This window comes from Dipteris shenzhenensis, chromosome 18, assembly GCF_047967505.1.
Source record: "Dipteris shenzhenensis isolate YYH24624 ecotype China chromosome 18, Dip_SZ_1.0, whole genome shotgun sequence".
In the NCBI taxonomy this organism is placed as follows: domain Eukaryota; kingdom Viridiplantae; phylum Streptophyta; class Polypodiopsida; order Gleicheniales; family Dipteridaceae; genus Dipteris; species Dipteris shenzhenensis.
Genome location: NC_141613.1, coordinates 48,254,968 through 48,277,286, shown reverse-complemented (window position 1 = coordinate 48,277,286; position 22,319 = coordinate 48,254,968). Strand labels below are relative to the sequence as shown.

At 44.4% G+C, this 22,319-nt stretch overlaps 1 protein-coding gene across 2 annotated transcripts in view; it reads right to left on the bottom strand.

The window, feature by feature from the left end:
* Window positions 1-22,319, bottom strand: part of SCD1 (stomatal cytokinesis defective / SCD1 protein (SCD1)) — a 181,383-nt gene that overhangs the window by 14,507 nt on the left and 144,557 nt on the right. For both annotated transcript variants that reach the window (XM_087389222.1, XM_087389221.1), the window contains exons 23-24: window positions 19,747-19,958; window positions 56-120 (exon numbers count right to left, since the gene is read on the bottom strand). In XM_087389222.1, the coding sequence (XP_087245348.1) occupies window positions 56-120; window positions 19,747-19,958 (277 nt within the window). The remainder of the gene's footprint in view (window positions 1-55; window positions 121-19,746; window positions 19,959-22,319) is intronic.

The window sequence follows — 22,319 nt, the reverse complement described above, 5'->3', positions numbered from 1 at the left end:
CAATATGCTTTTGAAACACACCCCTTTCCCATTCCTCACACATCCTAACAATTACCCAGTATGTCCTTCTAGAGTTCCTTGAAGTTCTGATCCTCGGCGAGAGGGATCCCAAATCTTCACCTGCAAGCAATCAATCATTATATGTTACAAGCCCAATTATAGCCCTTGAATTTTCCTATCAGGTAACACACATCTCTGATTAAATGGGGACCGCGATTTTAAAAAAAACTACCACAAAGGTGTTATAGTGCTACTTTTTAACTTAAAATGCCAAGATCCACCTATGATAAGAAAAAAACAGAGAAAACCCAAGAACATTTAAATAAGAATTGAACGGAGACTGGACAGACATCATTATAAAGGTTATAGCAGTGGACAAGCATCCCTCGCCATATGATTGACATCCCGGAAAACTTGTGCCTAGTGCTAAATAAATCATACTGCAGTCCTTAAAAAAGATGATGTTGTGCAAAATACTAAATCTAGCAGCAATGACTAGGTGAATTGCTCAACTTCATGTATATTATCCAAGCTCTTTCCAATTGCAACGCAAAGCTACTAGCTGCCTAAATCCTTCAACAATTAACTAAATTGTCAACATCTTGACTACTAGCAACAGCTCTACCTGCAAGAAACATAAACTCTATGGCATCTCCACAAATGCTTGCTCTTGGAGGGTTACCGATTCCACAAAGCCAGCAAAATAGTCCTCCCAATGACATGTTGGAATGGACTTTGAGTGAAAACCATTGCATTTGCTTTTGTTACTGTGTCCATGCATGCCCATGTGTCTTCATGCACCCGCATGCCCACACGCGCGTGTGTGTGGATAGATAGATGACTAGGTAGGTAGGTAGAAAGATAAATATATAGAGAGAGAGATATGCACACACGCACGTATGCATGCATGCACATGCATGCGAGCGTGCACACACAAATGGATATACAGACCCGCAGTTCACTGATGCTTTTCTCTAGAGATGTCTCCTTTACACATGTGAACAAACAGAACACCACACAAAATTTATCCACCATTCTTGTCAACTTTGCCTGTACTTCCACGATACCTTCATGGAGGGTAAGAGGAATCACATGCAACCCTACCTGTTGAAGCTAATACCAGTCACTGCCATCCATAGTGGATCCCATAGATTACACAGTGTGACAGGATGTTGGTGGACAGCAGCATGCCCTCCTTTAGCCACCAACCGCACCTACACATAATGTGTCACAAGGGCATGAATTTTAGCGCATACATGTTGGCTTGCAGACCCTGAGAAATAAAGTGGGTAGGGGCTTGGGTTGCAAAGTGTGCAAGTTTTCCCTAGGGAATTGAGCTTTGGGGGATCCAAAAAGTTCCATCGTTCAAAGCAAGGTAGCACTCCATATCATCGTGCTCCTATGTTGACCTTAACCCACGCTCCTATTGGCCTTAATCTGAGGGCCAACATTTTGCCTTGGCTATTCATGAATCGGGTCCTCACGGTTATGGGGACTTGGTAGGTACCAACCATTGCTTGAACGCTGAAGCTCGAGGGTTCAAGCCATGGGGATGCCATGCAAGATGTCGACGTCATCGAGGTGGTGGAGCGGAGTGGGCTAGCAGAACAGAGGGTCTGGCTTCATCTATGGTGGGAGACCGTGGAGATCTGTCGAGTTGGGGCGAAAACTTATTTGTGTCGATCACAAAGGCGTGGCCTCCCTCTGTGAGCCAGGCCACCATCTCCCACGTGAAATCCTTGCTCATCCTCTACATGCTAGCAACAATACTGAGGGCCACCACCCAAACCCCTTGTGCAGCGAGGCAGCCCCAAAGACAATGCGGGATGGTCTCCAAAACTCCATCCCCGCAACCAATGCATCTACCATCAATCCGCATCTTCTCTAGCAAGGGGCCAATGGGCAGACCCCCATGAACCAACAACCAGAAGAAGTAAGAGATCTTCTGCGGGCGCAAACTCGTCCAGAGGCGAGGCCAAAATCGGCCTATGACATCTCTCGGGACATCCTACTCTAGCCAGTGGTGCTCCCTAGCAGGGGCTCATGCTACTGCCTCCAACTGTACATGACGCCCGATGCGAGTGGTATACGAGAAGGAGACCTCTAGCCAGTCCGAGTGCCCTATGCGGGCGGGCCAAAACCACTCCCATGTGTCCCACTGAATGTCACATAAGGGTCTGCCCTCCCAACTCCAAAGGTGCCACACCACTGCCTTTGGGGTCGATAAGATGATGGAGGAATCGATGTACCAATTCTTACCCAAGTGATCCACAATCCTTGTAAGATCGAGTAGAAGAGAGAGAGTGCAGGTCTCAAAAGAGTCGATGATAAACGCCTTAGCCGTCACGTCAAAGTTGGATAATCAAAAACAAAGGAGTACAAGGTACAAGTACCTAGACCTAGGACTCAGTGTCCTAGGTGTCACATAGGACTAAGTGTCCTATGTGGCCTAAAAGACACTAACACCATAAGTCTATTTATTTATGCCTACAAGGCTCATACCATGGCCTATAGGGCATCACTAGAACCATCACTAGAACCACCAGAGGATGGCCTACAAACCCCCCTCCATGGGATGGGCTGAAGTACTCTGGAAATGTCTCAGAATACCTAGTATTTTCTGGTCATGGTGGCACATGTTCATCCAAAAGGATATAGTCACCTATGAATGTACAAGGGATGTCAGATCATGTAACAAAGGGAACGAAGTGTAAAGCCTGTCGAAAGACTTCAAACTTGGGATGAGGAAGTGCCTTTGTAAACATATCTGCTACATTGTCCTCTGTGGGAAGATAGGACAACTCTATGTCTCTTGCTGACAACCACTCCCGAACATAATGATAGTGAACTTCAATATGCTTGGTATGCGCATGAAACACTCGGTTGGCCAAAGCACTCTGGCTGTTAGTGTAGACAATAGTGGAGGATGTCTGGCGAATACCAAGATTTGTAAGTAACTGTCGAAGCCAATCTGAAGACTCTCTTCACTGCTTGCCAATGCTGTGAATTGGACATGTACATGAATCTGCGGAGCTGAGATACTGCATACTGTAAGTCAGGTTTGGTGTGACATAAATAAATAAGGCATCCAACAGCCTGCTCATAAAGAGTGATATCACATGGTGGGGTCCCATCATGAGCTGAGAATTCGAAGGGAGGGTCCACTGGAGTAGAGATTGGCTTGCAATCCTCAAACTGAAAACGATCAAGGAGCTGTCCAATATACTTGGACTGAGACATCATGATACCCCCCTCAACATGAGCAAACTGAATGCAAAAATAATAATGGAGCTGTCCCATGTCTGACATGTCAAAAATCTGCTGCAAATCAGCCTTGAAAGCTGCAATTTGTTGAGTATTTGGGCCCGTGATGAGCATATCATCCACATATAAAATCAGCACTAAAAAATCAGAACCACTCCCGCAGACATAAAAAGTGGGTTCTGAGGGCCTATTCTGAAAACCAAGGGATAGTAATTGTGCATGAATTTTAGCATACCATGCCCTGGGTGCCTGCTTCAAACAATAAAGGGCTTTTCTAAGCCAGCATACCTTATTTTCAGAATTAACAACCTCAAAGCCAAGAGGTTGTGTGACATAGACTTCTTCCTGCAAATCCTCATGAAGAAAAGCAGTTTTGATGTCAAGTTGGTGCACTTGCTAATGATGATGGGCTGCAATGGCAATGACACATCTAATGGTAGTAATCCTGGATGTGGGAGCAAATGTCTCCTCAAAGTCAATGCCTTGTTGTTGGGCATACCCTTTTGCAACAAGACGGGCTTTGTATCGATCTATGCTGCCATCAGATTTCCTTTTTAATTTGTAGTCCCACCTAGTTCCAATGGCATGCTTGCCTGGAGGGAGATCTACTAATTCCGATGTGTCATTTTTAGCAATGGAATGTAACTCAGCTCTCACAGCTTTCATCCACTCTTTGCTGTTAAAAGCATCTTTATGGCACAGAGGCTCTTCATTGCAAGCTGTAGCAAGGAGTGCAAACTCAAGAAAGTGACCATGCCGTCTATTCCTTGATCTTGTCCGGGCAGCAAAAGGCTGATCTTGTTTGCTGTCCCTCAATGTATCAAGAAGCCATCTGGGAACTTGCCTTTGCTGTCTATTGACAGCTCTTTCTTCAATGACTGCATCATGAATAGTGGGATCATTTTGTGCCGAAAGAGAAACCTGCAAATCTGATTATTGCTTGGTGGAGGGCCTACAGGAGGCTCATGTTGCTGGTCAAAGTCCTCTTTTGAGGATGGCAGAGGTAACCAAGATTCAAAGGCATCAAACATGTCAACATCTAGCTTAGCTTTGCAGTCCACAAGAGGAGAAGCTGAATGTTCAGCAAAGATTACATCTCTACTGACAATAATCTTCTCAGTATTTGGTTGGTATAACCGCGTCCCTCTGCTCTCTTGGCTGTAACCAATAAATATGCATTTGATTGCCTTGTCATCAAGCTTATGTCTCAGCTGAGATGGTACATGAACATATGCAAGAGACCCAAAAACTCTCATGTCTGAAAGTGAAGGCTTCCTGCCTTTCCATGCTTCATAAGGTGTAATAGTCTGCAATGCCTGTGTAGGTGATCTATTCAGCACATAGTTGGCACATATCACTGCATCAAGCCAAAATTTATTGGGCAAAGACTTGGCCTTAGGCATGCATCTAGCCATCTCCATTGTGGACCTATTTTTCCTTTTAGAGACAGGATTCTGCTCAGGAGTGGAAGGAGTAGTACATGAGTGAATAATGCCCCGTGAAGACAGAAAGGCATCAAACTCCTTTGACATATACTCTCCCCCCCTATCTGTGTTGAGGGTGATAAGCTTGCATACTGATTCATTCTCAACCATATTCAGCTATCTCTAAAAGCATAAGAAAACTTCACATTTGGCTTTTAAAGGATATATCCAGCAATATCTTGTGAAATCATCAATGAGAGTCATGAAATACTTGTACCCCCCAATGGCATTTGTCCTCATTGGGCCACAGACATCACTGTGCACTAGTTGCAATTTCCTTTATGAGAGTTTTGGACAATTCTTTTGAGAAGGAAATCGATGCATCTTACCCAAAAGACAACCCTCACACACATGTTTGGAAACTGTGTGAGTTTGAGGTACATCATTTGCCATCTGCTATGAATGTAGCTTTGCAAGAGCTCTATAATTGAGAATGGCCCATTCTCTCATGCCAAAGATGAGTTTCAGCAAGCTGTGAATCTGAAATAGCCAATGCTTCAATTGAAAATGCAGCTGAGTGATGATCAAGGTGATAAAGCCCCTTTTGCAAAGTGCCAGTGAGAACTATGGCATTGTCATCACGAAGATCATAAACTAGGCATCTGTAGCCATCAAAAATAACTATGAAACCTGAAGTGGCAATTGCTGAAATTGAAATTAAGTTGACTTCAATTCTAGGCACAAAAAGAACATTTGTCAGAAAATGGATGTGAGCTGCACATCTTCAACTCCTTTTACAGCATATGAAGCATTATTAGCACATGTAACAGTTCCCCCTCGAGGTGCATCAGCTAAAGAATGAAACAACTGTCTGCAAGATGTGACATGCTTGGAAGCACCACTATCAAAGTACCAGGACTGAGCATCATTAGCAGTAAAGAATGCAACAGCTTTAGAGGGATCAAATGAGCAATGGACAGCCCATGCCCAATCATCCTAAAGAGCATGTGCATGTGAAGCATCTTCTGGCTCATGGGATTGAATAGCATGTGAGGCATTATCTGACAATCCTGCTTTCTTTTTCTCCAAAGCAATGCGTTTCCTGCATTCTGAAATGTCATGTCCAGGCTTGCGACAATAGTTGCATCTTTTCTTCTTTGACTTATCTGCTGTATTTTTAGATACATGGGAGGAATTGCAGCTGCTATGTGCAAATTTTGGCTTGCCCATAGGCTTGGAAGCCTTGCCTCTTCTTGTCTGCTGTGAAGCAAATGCATGATCAGTAATAATGGCTTGTCTATTAGCTCTACTTTGCTCTTCCTGCAAAAGCAAAGTAACTAGCTGATCAAAAGAATAGTGGTCTGGATTACCCATGGCCACTAATCGAAGGGTTGTAGCAAACCCTTGATATGTATCTCGCAGTCCATTCAATGTGGTACTGACAAGCTGTGAATTTGGCACCACCTCATCAATGTTGGCAAGCTGTTCCATGAGGTCCTTGACCTTTGTCAGGTATGCATCCATAGAGTCACCTTCATTCATACTGACTTCTGTAATTGCCTTCTCATATATGCAACACGAGCTTCATTGCGAATTTGATAGAGAGAAGCCAATTTATCCCAAGCATCCTTGCTGTCCTGCAAGACCGGATGTGTGGAATAATGATTCTCTAGCATGATAAAGCAATGCATGAATGTGCATTTGCATCTCTTGCATCCCATCTTGACTGTTCTTGAGTTGGAAGAGCAGCAGAATGCGCATCTCTTGCATCCCATCTTGACTGTTCTTGAGTTGGAAGAGCAACAGCAGGAGTGCTAGAGGAAGAGGCATCAGGAGGAGTACCCCCTGCAGAGGGACCAGCAGTAGAGGCAACCACTGTAGCATTGGCTGGCCTCACATCAGCCCAGAAACAATATTCCACAAATGCTTTGCAACTGGAATATGTTTCATGAGATAAGACCACATCAGATAGTTGGTGCCATCCAACTTATCATCTTCACGAAGAACTCCAAATAAATCTTGATTGTTCCCAGCCATAGCGAATGTGATACCCTGAAAAAGACCTCAAAACCCAAAAGCCTCAAGGCTATCTTTGCAAAAGCTGGCTGTCCAAAAAATGACAGCAAATATCTGCGAATTTCCGACCCAAATCAAAGGGCAAATGCAGATCTGATCCAAATGTGACTGTCGCAGACAATGTTCATTGCAAAAACAGCAAATCTGGCAAAAGCCCTAAATTTATTGAGGGCAAATAGGTCAAAAAGAGGGGAAATGCAGAAAAGCCCCAAATTTTGCTGAAATTTATGCAAATGTGACCCAATGTATGCAAATCTGACTCAACGTCCTGCAAAAGTGACTCAATGTCCTGTAATCTGACCCAATGTACCGCAATTGGCAGGAGATTGCAGACCAGAGAAGGTGAAATGAACTGAAAGCCCCAAAAAAATATCAATGTCCTGAATGTGAGCGTGTACGTGGAACACCTGTACAAAGACCTTGAAAGAAGTACTAGCTGTATGGACAGTGCAGGTACAAAGTACAACGAAGATACTGAGAAGGTACGGTATACTGTATGGATGTAGGTTGGTACAAATGTACGGTACAGTGTACGGATCACATGTACGATGACCTTACGGCGATGCATGTACTGTTGTACGGAATAAGTACGATACTTGTACGGGCAAGTACGGAGTGTTGGTGCAATGCAGATACGTGACTGTACGTCACATGTACAGTACGGACCACTATATGGCACAAATACAGCCTTGTACGACAAGTGTATGAGCCAGTTACAGCACCTTCCGTACGCAGGTACGTACGGAGGACGATGCAGGTACAGTCTTGTACGAGTGAAGGTACGGATGTACAATGGCGCAGGTACTGTTGTACAGCGTCAAATGTACGGGCAGATGTACGGAAGAAATACGGATAGTTGCAACAAGAAGACCGGAAGTAGGAAGACGAGTCAAGCCCCCTCTGATACCATTGTAGGATCGAGTAGGAGAGAGAGAGTGCAGGTAGCAAAAGAGTCAATGATAAACACCTTAGCCGTCACGTCAAAGTTGGATAATAAAAAACAAAGGAGTACAAGGTACAAGTACCTAGACCTAGGACTAAGTGTCCTAGGTGTCACATAGGACTAAGTGTCCTATGTGGCCTAAAAGACACTAACACTATAAGTGTCTTTATTTATTGCCTACAAGGCTCATACCATGGCCTATAGGGCATCACTAGAACCACCAGAGGATGGCCTACAATCCTGATCCTTTGCCACTCCAGGTCCTCTAGGTCCACCTCTGTCTCCTCCTCCATCTCCGATTCGTTATGCAATGAGTCTCCCGATCCCACCCGATAGAAACAAGACTGGGGGGAACGGAGAGACTCCCGAAAAAAGCGTATCCGGAGTGGTACCCCTGTCCGTGAGAACTATCCTGACCAGCAATGGGGGAACCAAGAGCTAAGTAGTCCCTCCCACCAAGAGTCCGGGATTGCCCCCTCAATCCCCTGCATCCTGATACCTCCTCCTCGGAGGTAGGAGAGGGCCTGGCTACAGCCCTCTCTCTCTAGGAAGTCCTCTCCATGTCCCAAAGGATCAGGCCGGTCCCCTATCCCATTGTCCCCATCCAATATGAGTCCATGGCCCTAGCAGGTCTCTGACATCTGAATGCCAGATGAGAGGCTGCCTCTCAAACTCCTCTTTGCAAGACATCCTAGCCCATATGAGTCCTCCTACCGATCTCTGCCACACTATAGAGACTCTCCATCAACGAAGAGCCCTTCCCTGTCAGCGGAGCCTCGGAGAAGATCCACCTATAGGACAAGTGCCACTGTCCCCCAGTGCGAGGTGTGTTGCCAAGAAGCCCCTGTAGGAGTAGGAGCTTCTAGGGTTCCGCACCAGGGGTAAGGCCTCTCACAACTAGCTTGCCCAAGAGGGCTTTGCTCTGCATCTCTGGGTCAATATGCCAAGTCCCCCCTGTGTATGTGGCAAGATCACTGTCTGCTAGGCGACCTGGCTCTAGTGTTGTGCGTGCCATCCGATCCCACGACCAAAGGAAGTTATTTACTAAGCATCGTAGCTGCCCCATGCAGCCCGATGAAAACACCAACATGAGGCGATACACCAGGCTATGGCTAGGAATACCTGGTTCACCACTAGTGTACATCCCGCAAGCGAGAGTTTGGCAAAGCTCTAGTATAAGAGCTTCTGCCTAACACTCTCTAGGACCGGGCTAAACTGCTACTCTGCCAAAATGCAAATGCCTACTTGGCAGCCCAGGTAACACGCCATCTCCCCTCTCGGGATCCAACGAAATCCAAAATCAGCTCCCCAATCTCGAACCTCCTAGGTGTCCTCCGAGCCTGTGAAGAAACCAATGGATTTGGTCCAATTTATACGAGCTCCATAAGCCTTGCAATAAATGGCTAAGGCCCCTCTGACCCTCTCAAGGCTGGCCACAGAGCCATCCACATAGGGCGTTGTGTCATCTGCGAACTGGGAGTCAAGGAGCTCCTCCTCCCGCATGATCGGAAGCTGCATCCCTGTAATGCCAAGTGTTTGGGAGTGCAAGAAGTAACCTAAGGCCTCTGCCAGAAAAAGAAAAAGATAAGGGGCTAGCAGGCAGCACTGCGTCACTGAATGGGAGAGAGGGAAAGCCTCCCCTATGTGGTCCCCAATAATCATCCGACTGGAGCTGCCCGCATAGAGAGCTGATACCCCTCTGATTCATCTCTCTGAGAAACCGAGCGTTTGCATGGTCCCCTCCAAGAAGGACCACTCCACCTTGTCATACGCCTTCTCGAAATTGAGAAAACGACGAGCGGTTGCACCTCCTCCTTGGCCCAGTCCACCGCCTCCCAGAAAGTGAAGATGTTATCCAGGATGCTACGCTCATGGACAAAACCGGTCTACGTCTCATAAATGATATCTAGGAGGTAGGGTCTCAGACGTAGACTCAAGACCTTAGCCAAGATCTTGTAAGGCGGTGTCTAGGATGGTAATCAACCTCCACTGCCAAATGTCCGATTTGTTGCCCCCCTTCGGAATCAGGCATATCCAGCCTCTGCTCAAGGAGTGTGGGAGTGATCCTGAGTCAAAGATCTCCTGTAGGCCAGTCTGAAAGGGGTGGAGATATGCTCCCAGAAGCATTAAAAAAAGATCGGGGTTAGGCCATCCTCACCAACGCACTTCTGGTCTGGAAAGGCCTGAAGGGCCTCCCACAACTCCTCATATGTGAAAGGAGCGTCCAACTGTCTGTTAAGGCCCTGCGAAACTACTGAGGGGACTTGCTTCCAAACCGCCTCTCTAGCCAAAATGTAGTAGGCGATACCTCCTCTGATTGAAAAAGCTCGCTATAGAAGGCTGTAGTCAACTCAAGGATCTCCTGCGGGTCTGTACGCATATGCCCTGTGGGTCTCAAGGACGCTGAAGCTAGGCTCCTGCAGACCGTGGTCCGGTGGCTTGAAAGAACTATCTGGTCATCCTATCTCCCTATTGAATCCATCTGGCCTCAAAAGAATGGTATGAGAACTCTGCTCTGTGAAACTCCAAATCCTACAACTCCAAGCATGCACATTCCAGGCAATCCCTAAGCCACTGGGATCTCGCATCCTGCTCCCTAAGTCTCTCGATAGATGCAAGGTCTCTGCGAAGCTAGAGCCGCTCTCCGCTTGAGGGCATGACTGTGGAGCTCCCAACTGCTACGCTGAATCCTCTCTACCACCCAAGCCGCCCATTCCTCCTCGGGTCTGCTCTCCGGCTGTCTCTAGAGATCAACTATCAACTGTTGAGCGTCTGCCTCCTAGAAGAGAACATCTAATATTAGAACCCCTTTTTGGAGGAGTCCGCGACCGGGCTGCTCTAAGTGTAGAACCGCTGGAGAATGGTCCGACATCGTGGTGCCTACTAAAATCCCAATGAAGCTACAGCGGAGTAGAGCCCGATCCCCAATATAGAATCTATCCAGACGCTCCAGTAGTCCATCCTGCCTCCGCTGGCCGAAGGAGAAACGCAGGCTGTCTGGGGTCCTGGAAAACTTAGGCTCTCGCTAAGGGTCCCTGCCACAAATCACAAAAATGAACTGCTCCCGACTACTACTCTCCCTTGTTGGCATCTTTGCGAAAGAGGCTCCTCCTTGCTTAACCTCCAAGAACTCAAGATTATTGAAGTCCCCTCCAACAATCCACGAGTCCACGTTTGAGAGGCCGTCTGTCGAGTTGTCTCATGCTGTGGCAAGGGCATGGTCTCCTTCATCTCTGTATCCCATGGGCTATGTCAAGAGTGACTCCTTGTTTCAGGCGATCCCCTTCAAGGAGGGCGGAGATAGAATGGACCTCAATCCTACGTGCTCTGGTCACTTTCTACGTCGTGCGTGGACTCTCGTCCCTCGCTCAAGAGTACGATGTAGTCTCTCTGCATTGATCCACACTGCTTAGAAGTCAGCTAACTCCTCCACCCCACTGTGTTCTGCAGCCAACTCAAATGCATAGAAGTTCGTGACATCTCGTTGCGCTCGGTCTACCTCAATATTCTATGACGTTGTCACTGCCTGTTGCTGTCTAATCTATCACAGTAGCGTAGGTTATGGAAGTGGATCAGCCATGAGAGTAGACCAAAGCCGTGTCCCTCCTTAAAGACGCAATGGTATCATCCTCGAGTCTCATAGTAGGCATGGCAAACACATAATAAATGCTCCTTTTTGTCAACCTCCACTAGTGTGCATAACCTACATATATGTTGCTCTCTAGATATGCCTGCAGCACTCCCTCCCTCAATCTCCAACTGATGTGACGAGACTCGCGTATGTCCAATGGCAATCCTCAATGCATGGGAAACTCCAGTGTCCTCTCAAGAAGTCATCATGATAGAACTAGATCTTGGTGGGAAATTATTGGTCCCTCCAAGCCCGAGATGTATGTAGCTAGAAGAGATCTAATCGTATGATACGGTTAATCTCATCTTGAGAGGTCGACTCGGGTGGTGCATCCATGCTGTACTGGAAGGTGGGGAGCGGGTCCATCTCGATACCGTGATTGGCAAACCATGTGGATACACGCTCATACCATACTGCATCAAACCCACTCTCTACTAGTCATACGGATGACTCTAGTGCTAGCCTCGATAGTCTTCAATGAGGTAAGGCCTAGACTCTATGGAGGAATGTCAATGTCTTGAAAATGGCATTGACTTGGAGAGGTGTCATGGCGAACTCTGCTTGTACTATCTGATGGGAGACCGAGGGCTTACTCCAAATCATCCTAGAAGCCATAATCACCTGTAGCCACTAAAATCAACTCCACTCTATCACCGGGAGGTCACTCCCCGAGAAAGGTGCTACATACATGGCAGTCGATCTCTTCGTCGGCAGGCCCTAAAAATGCCAACCCTTCGTCGACGGGCCCTAAAAATGCACCTAAAAGCATTGCCTCTCTAGTCGAGCCAAAGCTCCACATGTGAGTTGTGCTCTTGCTGGATGGCTGAAAACTTGCCCTGTGAAAACTGCCCCCAAGTATGTGTAAGAATGCACTATCTCCACTAGCTCACCTAGGTCAGTGAAACTATGTTAGTACAGCACAACACGTGAGGTGTCGAAGATCATGACCTTGGTCTTCCCAAGGTTGAATGTCAAGTCTCTCTCCTTGTAAAACACCTCTAAGGCCTCTAAATGCCTCTGAGTCCCTCTACTCAAGATGATGTGAGGACTATGACATCCGGATATAGCGATATCTGAGTCTGTGAGAGAGAGAGAGAGAGAGAGAGAGAGAGAGAGAGAGAGAGAGACCTAAGGGTCTATGAGACTGAAAAAATCAAAAATACAGCATTGACCCCTATATATATATATATATATATATATAAACTCAATATGACCGAAACAAAGGTCAAGTCTTTCACACAAGTGATGGCTTCGTGTATAGGGGCCTCTCCGATCACAAGCCGCACAAGGTACAATGAACAAAAGCAGACTCTGAGTTCGCAAGAACAAATCGGCAACCTCCAACATGAGAGATTTTCATGCATAATAGCATGTGTGATATAAATACGTCTCGAAAGTAGCGCCAAAGTTTGTCATATTACTCTCTCCTCCCCAACAGATCCTAGTCTTTCTTGTTTGGTTTCCTGCAACCGTTACGTCCGTCATGCCAGTAACACTGTTGAGCCCATCATGACCTTCACATCCGTCACGACTTCCCATGCCAATGCCACAATAGAAGAGAAATCTCTCTCTCTTTCTCTCTCTCTCTCTCTCTTTCTCTTTCGTTTGTACACACTCTGATACACACACACACACACACATAGGGAAAAGGAGAGAGAGAGAGAGAGAGAGAGAGAGAGAGAGAGAGAGAGAGTTGATGGAGAGGGAGAGAGTGTACAAAAGAAAGAGATATTGAGGCTTGAGAAATTTCCAGAGCCGTGAGCTAAAAATGTAAATGGACTAGATACTCAAGCACCTAGCTACACTGGAGACCCGACTAAAGAAGCAATCGGTCCCAGAATGCATTCAAGAAGCTGTACATCAGTGTGCGAGTGATCCACCTTCACATGTTATTATTATTATTTTTTTCCATGAAAAAGACTTCTATTAAGTAAGAACAAAAACCCGCGAGAGCAAGCTCAAAGCGGAATACATCATGAAATCATGAGGATAAATAAAAAACCCCTTAGAGTGAGGTGGAAAGAAGCCAAGGCTGAGGCTGAAAGTGCCATCTCAACCCTGTAGTAGATTCAGAGAAGAAAGGAGAATCTCCCTGAAGAAAGAAGCCCTCCTAGCTGAGGCTGCACGGGAGTCCCCCTGCATACCCATCCATACGGCCATCAGAGTGTGTACGATGTCTGTCCAGATACTAGCCAATGTGTGCGAGGGATGAACCTGAGTACCCTCCATAGCTTCAGTGCATCTGGCTCTCCAGATATGCCAGGCTGCTATGCTCGCTAGAATCTCCCAAGAAGTATCCACAGAGGCATGTACAGCTGTAAAAGGACGGCGTGGTACCACATCCAACGAACAGAACTCAACCCGATGACATCGAACCGAAATGGCCCGAGAGGAGTCAACTCCCTCATAGAAAACCTGAGGTCCTGTAAGAGAGAGCCAAGCCACCGAGCCCCAAGTCATAAAAAGTGGGGAATGGGCAAAGTGACTGAAGATCCTGGCTATCCCCATCCAAATCAATCTCGCCTGTCTGCAATCCCATAAGCAATGCTGAATAGACTCCGAAGCAGAAAGGCAACGAGGGCAAGTAGGGTCGGCTCCGAATCTGGACCTCCAAAGGTTCACTGCAATCCCTCCATGGATAGAAAGCCAAAAGAAGATAGTGATCTTTCTATTCCTGTGGGATTTCCAGAGCCTCCTCCAGAAGTACCTCTGTTGATCCGCAGTAATACCAAAAGTCTCCCAATGAGGAACTCTGGAGGGTCTCCAACCTCTACTACTGAGCTGAAATCTCCTGGCATTACTGACCGTGTAACTAAAGAAGGGGATGCTCTTCTCTCGATGCCCCGCGTCAATCCACTCCCACTCTCCGGGGTCCCACTGTAAATACCTGATGGGAACTCCTCCATAGAGCGAGAGCCTCCAAGACCTAGTGGAGAGTAGCCGGGGGTCAGGGTCTAAGAACCACTCTGAATCTAATCCCTGCATCAAAAGACCTACAACCCTGATAGGCTGAAAAGCAGACTCAAGCAAGATGTCCTCTGTGGACCTGAGCAATCTGCCACCATCCTGGACACTAAAAACCAAAGCATCCTCCTGTGCATCTCAGAAAGCTAAGACCTGAAGCGGAACCCGCCTCTCGAGAAAGTACCTGCCCAAGTGGAGGAAGTGAGTGGCATATCATCTGTGTCTATCCAAACCTCTGGAAGGGCTGTTCACATGTTATTTCTAACCTTGATATTAAAAAATCCAAAAGAAAAAAACTTCTATTAAATATGAAAGAAAGTCCACGAGCAAGGCTCATGGGAGAAGTACATAACACAAGGCATGAGAAAACAAACACTCTAGTATGGCAAAATCAACCTCCTATAAGAGAGCTAGGAAAAATCCAAGATTGAGGCTGAAAGTGCCGGCTCAACCTTGCAGACGACTCCAAGAACAAAAGGCAGCCACTCCACTCCAGAAAAACAATAGTCCGCCGTGTAGAAGCTGTCCGACCGTTGCATGCTCGTCCAAATGGCCACAAATTGCCGATGATATCTGTCTAAATAGTGGTAAATGTGGATGTAGGATAGGCCTAAGAACCATCGAGGGCCTTTGTGCATCTAGATCTCCATATATGCTATGCTGATATACTCGCCCGAATATGCCATGAAGTGTCCACAAAGGCATGTGCAGGTCTATTAGGAGAACAACGAACGTCATCCAAAGAGCTTGACTCAACCAAGTGTCATCAAACCAAGAGAGCCTAAGAAGAGTCGTGTCTCTCATAAAACACCTGAGGCCCCGAAAGAGAAAGCCAAGCCAACGAGCCCTAAGTCATGAAGAAGGATAAGGAGTAAAAGTGCTCAATAAGCTAGGAATCCCCTTCCAGATGATCCTCGCATGTTTGCAATCCCATAAGCAATACTGAATAGACTCCACAGCCGAAAGAGAATTAATTCAAGTAGAGTCTGACCGGAACGTGGACCTCAATAGAAAGCCAAAAGAAGAGAGTGATTTTCTAATTTCAAGAAAACTCTAGAGTCTCTTCCAAAATGATTTTTGCAAGCCAACGAAAATCTACGAATTCTCGCAATAAGGAGCTCTGGTGGGCTTCCAATCTCAAAGGCTTAGCTGAAACTTCTTGGTAGAAGCGAAAGAAGGGGGGATCTTCTCTCATTGCCCTCCATCAATCCATTCCCACTCCTTGGGATCCCAAAACAAATATTTTATGGGGACATCTCCATAGAGCCAAATCCCCCATGAATACAAGGAAATCTGAATTGGATTGGAATCTAGATACCACCTAAAGCCAAAAAACACTGCTCCACATTACCTACAATTCTTATAGGCTAAAATTCAATATGCATAAGGATATCATCCGTAGACCTGGACAACCTGCCCCCAGAATGAACATCAAAGACCAAGGCATCCCCATTTGATCCTCATTGTCCTCTGATTTGAACTCGGATTCCTTATCTCATAAAGCCCCCAAGACAAGTAAATAAAAATGAGGTCTGTCCCTGCAAGAACCCAATCCAAGGGTATGGCTGCATCAATCTGCTGCATTTCCCCTACACTTCCTCTGAGGTGACTTACTAATTCAAGTCTATTATCATCTTTGAAATCCTTCCAATAACCCACAGAGGAGGGGACATTCTCTCTTCCATCTAGACAACTAAAAAGTACTCCTAAAGCTAGCGTAAGTTTTCAGGATAGTGACCATAAAAGGGGAGGAGGATGTGCTAACGTAAATATCCACCTACTACTATCTATCCAATCTCCACCTATGGAAGGAGAACAAGACTGCATTCGTCGAATGACCAAGATTGCATACATCGAATGAACAAATCTTTCCAAGGTTCCTATCTTGGCGACCACCTTGCATAATAAGGCTCTTCAATGCAAGTATGGATCCATTCCAATTGATATGTGCACTTCTTGCAAAGCAAAATAAGCCATTGGATCTATTCCAATTGATATGTGCACTTCCTGCATAGCAAAATAAGCCATTGGATTTATTCCAATTGATATGTGCACATGCTACAGAGCAAAATATATCCAAGTCTGCCTTGAAAGAAGCGAGATTCTGTGGAGTGGCATCCAACAAATCAGCCATATCGTTAGCCATCTCACTATCCAAGAGCTCCTCATCCCAATAATGTCTGCTTCAGATCTCAAAAGTTTGCTCATTGCTTAAGCCACAAATAAATACATGAAGGGGGCAAGATGCTATCCTTGGAAAACTGACCAAAAAGGGGGCAAGAGGCTATCCTTGGAAAACGATCCCTCATTAAGCACCTAGTTGTGGGCTAATTTGCACAAAGAGGAAACCCCTCTAATCCAAGCATCAGAAAATCCAAAGTATAGAAGGGTACTCTCCAAAAAACCCCAATCACTGTCATAACCTTTCTCAAAATCGAGAAGTAGAATGGCAAGGTGTTGGCCGCTCTGCATAGCCCAATGTGAAGCCTCCCATAAAGAGAGGATATTATAAAAAATGCTTTTGCCATGCATGAAGCCCGTCTGCATAATGTGAATAAGATTTGGGAGAATTAGCTGCAAACGCAGATTGATAGCTTTGGCCAAAATCTTATAAAAGGTTCCCAAAAGAATGATGCACATTGGGAAATCAAGTTTCAACAACCTCCCTTTGGGATAAGATGAATGAGACCCTCAGTGAGTAAATCAAACATAGTACCAGAGTTTCAAATGCCCTTCAAGGCTGAGGTTACATGGTCCCCAATCATGTCTCAAAAAGAGGCCTGGGCATTGCCCGTGTAAAGGGCAAGACATGTAGTTCTACATTCTAGATTAATAAAAGGTGCATCGAGTATGACTCTCATGTCTGGTTTCACCAATTCTAGAGTATCATGCTAGCCTCTATGTTTGGTATTATCTCTCGCAGGTGTGTCGCATCTACTTAGAGAAGGCAAGCATACGAATCTGTAGTTATATGAAAGACGACATCAGGATCTGTCTACAAAACCCGATCAGAGTCAATAAGCCGAGAATCTGTTTCTTTACCATGTCTCAGTCCAAGAGTATAGACAAAGTGTTTATTGACTCCTTCTCCCATCTCGATCCAAAAGGACTCCTATGTATGAAAGGCATACGCTGCTCTCTGGTCTAACAAAACCCGTTGTTGAATCCTTAATGCAACAAGGTGCTCCCGAATCCAAGCATTTGTAGGCCTTTTCTACTCTTCCCTCTATGGGGCTGCTAACCGCTGTCATAGGCCCATCTCCTGTCTGAGAGTCTCATGTTTCTTGGTGCTATTAAAAGTATGATAAAAATAACTAATGCAAGAGAGGACTATTGCAACATGTGAAGGAGATGATACTCCACCCTACAAATGAGAGACCAAAATCTCCAAAACATCCTCTGTGAGGCCATCCTCTGCATACAGACAAGTGTTAGTTGTAGTACGTTTCATAGGGGGGTGATTTCTCGGTGAGCTTTCTGTCGCAAGCTTTTTAGAGAAATCAATAAAAATTGCAAGCTTTTTTAACAAAGTTTATTCTTATGCTTAAAGAAATTTTGACAAATGTTAGCAAAAATTTCTCATTAAACTAATTTTCTCCCTTTAATGAGCATTTGACAAACTCTTAATCCAACATGAACACGATCACATCATCAATATATATGGTACTGAAAGCCATATATATGAGCTCTCTTAATGTATGAGCCCTCAATGTCTCAATGAAAAATTATTTCAAAAAGAAATAAGTATCTAGTAATCTTCAGACAAATCCTTTGGCCTCTAATTTCTTTGAAAACTGGAAAACATTTTATAGATGCAGAATTTGTACTTTCTAATCCCGAAAACGAGCTCAAAAGGCCTAAAAACCCTAAGAACAATTGTAAACACGGGTACATTGTGACGATTTTTCAAATTCCCATATGAGAAAACAAGGAACCTGTAGGGAACCGGTAGATTCTATGTCAGTGCCCCCTGTGCAACAGGTTGTGTGCACCCCCAACCTATTGCACATGCAACAAGTTGGAGATGCTCCCAACCTGTTGCATGTACAACGAGTTGGGGTGGCACACAACCTATTGCACAAATCAAGAGAATTTGATGATTTGTGCAACAAGTTGGGGGTGCATACACCCTGTTGCACAAATCAAAAAAATTTGATGATTTGTGCAACAAGTCATATGCACCCCAACCTGCTGCATGTATCAACTAAAAATGTGTGAAAAAAGTTCCCACATCTCGTAGGATCAAGAGTCTGGCCGGCATAGCAGGTGTTGCGCCCTATGACCCATACTGTGACTGGTAGAATAGCTCTGTTAGAGGATGCCTTACAACAAATAATGACTTGGCAGCTATAGCCAAATGTAGGACATTTGAGTTGAGGAGGATGGTTTAAAATCTATCTACTACACCATCCAGAGAGGAGAAAGGGAAGATGAAATGCCATCCACTACCTAGGAAGGGTTCAAGAAATAATTTTCTTGCCTCTTGACGAAGCATCCCGAGCTTGGGATCGGTATCACTACTTTCGTCATAATAATTTCTCAGTAGTTGAATATACTAACAAGTTTAGGAAATGTGTGATGAAGATATATAAACCTCTTCCTCAATCGGTACAAGCAAGGATTTTATTATCGAACTAAATGATAGAATGAAAATGGAAGTTGGGGCTAATTATGCGAACACTCTAGATGAAGCAATAGCTATAGCCCTAAAATATGAGGATGCCAGAGGTGAGCACAAACAGGGGCTCAGTATGAGTTCCCAAAAAAGAGTGGATTTCCAAAGAGGTGGGTTAGAATGTACGGCGCCCCAAAGCCAAGTGGCCAAGCCAAGCAAGCAAAGCCGACTGGGGCTCCTTCAAAACCAAGTACCACCGTTAGAGTGAAAAGAAAAGTAATGCTAACGGCAGGATGGGCTTGGTCAAAATCCTCTTTAATGCCGGAATAAAAAAAGAAAGCGTGGAGAGAAGCTTATTCTTTGGATGCCTTCAAGCTCATCGGTAGAAAGATTGTCCACGAAACAAGAATTGCCAGATGGCTAAGATGGTAGGTCTCAAAATGCGACATGGAAATGGAGGAAAGAGTTTCTTTAGTCTCATGGACATTTGGATCTTAATAGACTATAAGATACTTTCTTTCTTTCTTTCTCTCTCATGCATCTCCTAGTTTCTCAACAGTCCCTCCTCCCTTACTGCAATGTATGTGTGCCCCAATTTCTGAAGATATTCCTAATTCACCCTAGCACATTCTAATTCAAAAATTCGGAATCTTACTGGTCCATCTAAGTGATCAACTGATAGAGGATATATACTGACTTTCAAAGACCTCAGTACTGATACAAAAACCTTATAAACAAGGGGAATGAATATCACAAAATATTTGATTCAACAAAATAACAACACAGCTCTTAATGATATTGAGGCATTCCTTAAGTTGAAATTTCTTACTGTGCAGTCAGCAGACCCACTGATAATAAAACCAGGATGGTCATATTCCACAGTGCCATCTCCAGCTGCAGCCTTAGTAACAGCATGCAGGACAGTCACAGATGCCTTATGTCCTCTCAACGTTCTTACACTTGAAGTTCCTCTTCTTTGGCCAATGGCTGAACCATCAACATTCTTTGGATGATGTATGTTTTGAATATTGTCATTGGATGCTGCAAAATAGAAGATCACCTTATGACAAAAATATAAGATCTGGCATCACCTGTAAAAACATTAAAACCCACAACAAAAATGTTTAAGTTGTCAAAATAGAACAGGACTATTATTAGCTTTCTAACTTCTTGCATTGTCTTTATGTTGATTTTCCTGGAGTTAGCAAAGATTTCATCATAGACTCTCAACACGATGTTCCTATATGGCATCAAGAGTCATCCATGCACAATCTCCCAGATTGCCTTATCTTTCTACTTTATAAACCTTGAAGAGTCTCAATAAAATGGTCACAGAAAGGGGTTTTCTTCTTCACACTGACCACTCAAGAAAGTAGAATGTATTTTTTTATTATCAACTATGAAGAAGATACTATTAATCCATAGAACATCCTTACAGAAAATCAAATTCTTACGTTGAATGGACCTCAGACCCTCCTGTATCAAATCTCTATCTCTACCTCCAAAAGGCAAATGAAACAACGTGTGTTGATTTAGCTGATCTATCCTGAATGGATGGAATAGAAATGTCTAGAACCTTTGGAGATGGTATCCCACAACTGGTTCAAATTGGAGAAAGCATGTTGACAAAATGACAGTAGCATCGATTTTATCTACCCACATTTTACACAAATACATTTGACTTGTCTTCCAGAATTTTATGGCAACTGTTGACATAGTCTTCTATCAAAGGTCATATTTGTGCCTTCTTTTATACCCTTGAATGTCTATCCAGCTATATTTTGCAGCATTAAGCACATGCCACGTTGCCACAACTAACAAACTTTAACAGCATACAACAAAGGGGCGTCCTTGTCAAAGCATCTGCAAAATACTCATATCAGGGAGACCTTTGTTGTTTTATAGGAAGACATAGATCAACAGCACTCATCCCAAATCTTTTGTTAACCAACTGGAGGAACTGCCATATTCATAAATGAAGGATGAACATATAGTAACTTGTCATACCATGAGACATCAAGAGGAAAAATTTCGCACCAAGATTTGTAGACTGAGCATCAGTAACATCTCTTGAAATTTGCATGGGTTTACTCATCTACAGCTCATATTTGACTCGGTCATTTGCAAATCTGCAGAGACTGTTACCGCACTGTATCTTGAATTGAAACTGAACATATTTTGCAAGTATAGAACTTCATTACAAGGAGCACTATAAGATCCCCATCTTGAGACTTCAAGTACCCAACATAAGTTACAAACTGGCTACTTCTGAAACCATGGCAAACTACAATAGTCGTACGGTAAACAAACTCCTTAGGGTTTAGCTAGCGAGTTCACCTCCCAGACATAGGTTCACTAGATCAAACCATCCCGGAGCTAAGGTTACACCGCCAAGAAAGCTAGTCAACTTAAAGTCAATCCATGTATCCCATACTATATGCCCCTTCTATCAGCCTACTGCTCCTAGGCCAATAGGTCTTGTGGTCTCTAGGAGTAACTCCTCCCAAGATATTTGCTTAACTCGGAAGGATGATGAATATAAAAAGCATATTAGTGATTTTGGTCACACGATGACATTCTTGTCAAGCAAGAGGGAAAACATGAATCGTTGGCAAGAGATATAGCTTCCAAATTTAAATATATCCTTATGAATATTCATATAGTATGCTAGTTAATGTCTCATATTCATCGTCTAGCAGGGGAAGAAAATAAATATTTGTCAATGTCATACTCGTATGGGACAGGATAGACATTGGGGAATTTAAAGATTGCTTCTATGGAACAATAAACATACAGAGAACTTTCATATGCATCTATTTCGATAATCCATTATGTTTCCAAGTGTCGAACGTGTTGATTGATCAAAGTTGATGATCTCTTGAAAATACTTTTTGATCGTTCTATAATCAAACATGCAATTGAGATCAACTGCAACCTAAGTAAGAGGGATATTACAAAGACTACTTTATACTATATTTTCTTGTTTTTTTTTTATTTTTTTTTAAATTTTTGCAAAGAAAGGAACCTTCTATTAATGCTTGAAAGACTTCATACAAAACATCAACCCCGAAGGTGCTGAGTATGGAGAAAACTAGGAAAAGGCTGAAAGAAAAACCATCTTGTTCCAGAGAAACCCAGCTCACTGCCTAGGGGATCTCTAGTACTGGGGCTAACAGCCAAGTGGGGGGGGACTATACAACCAGCGAATCCCTCACGGAGTGAAAATGTAAAAAACTCCTGTAGGCCAAGTCTTGCAGAATCGAGCACGCCTCGCGACAGTCGCCCTAGAGCCTAGTGTCCCATGCTCCCAAGTGTCAACATGAACAAGCAAACAACAAGCTAAGTCAATGAGACTTCAACTAAAATAGAAATGGAGGAGGCAATGAAGCTACAATTCAAAAG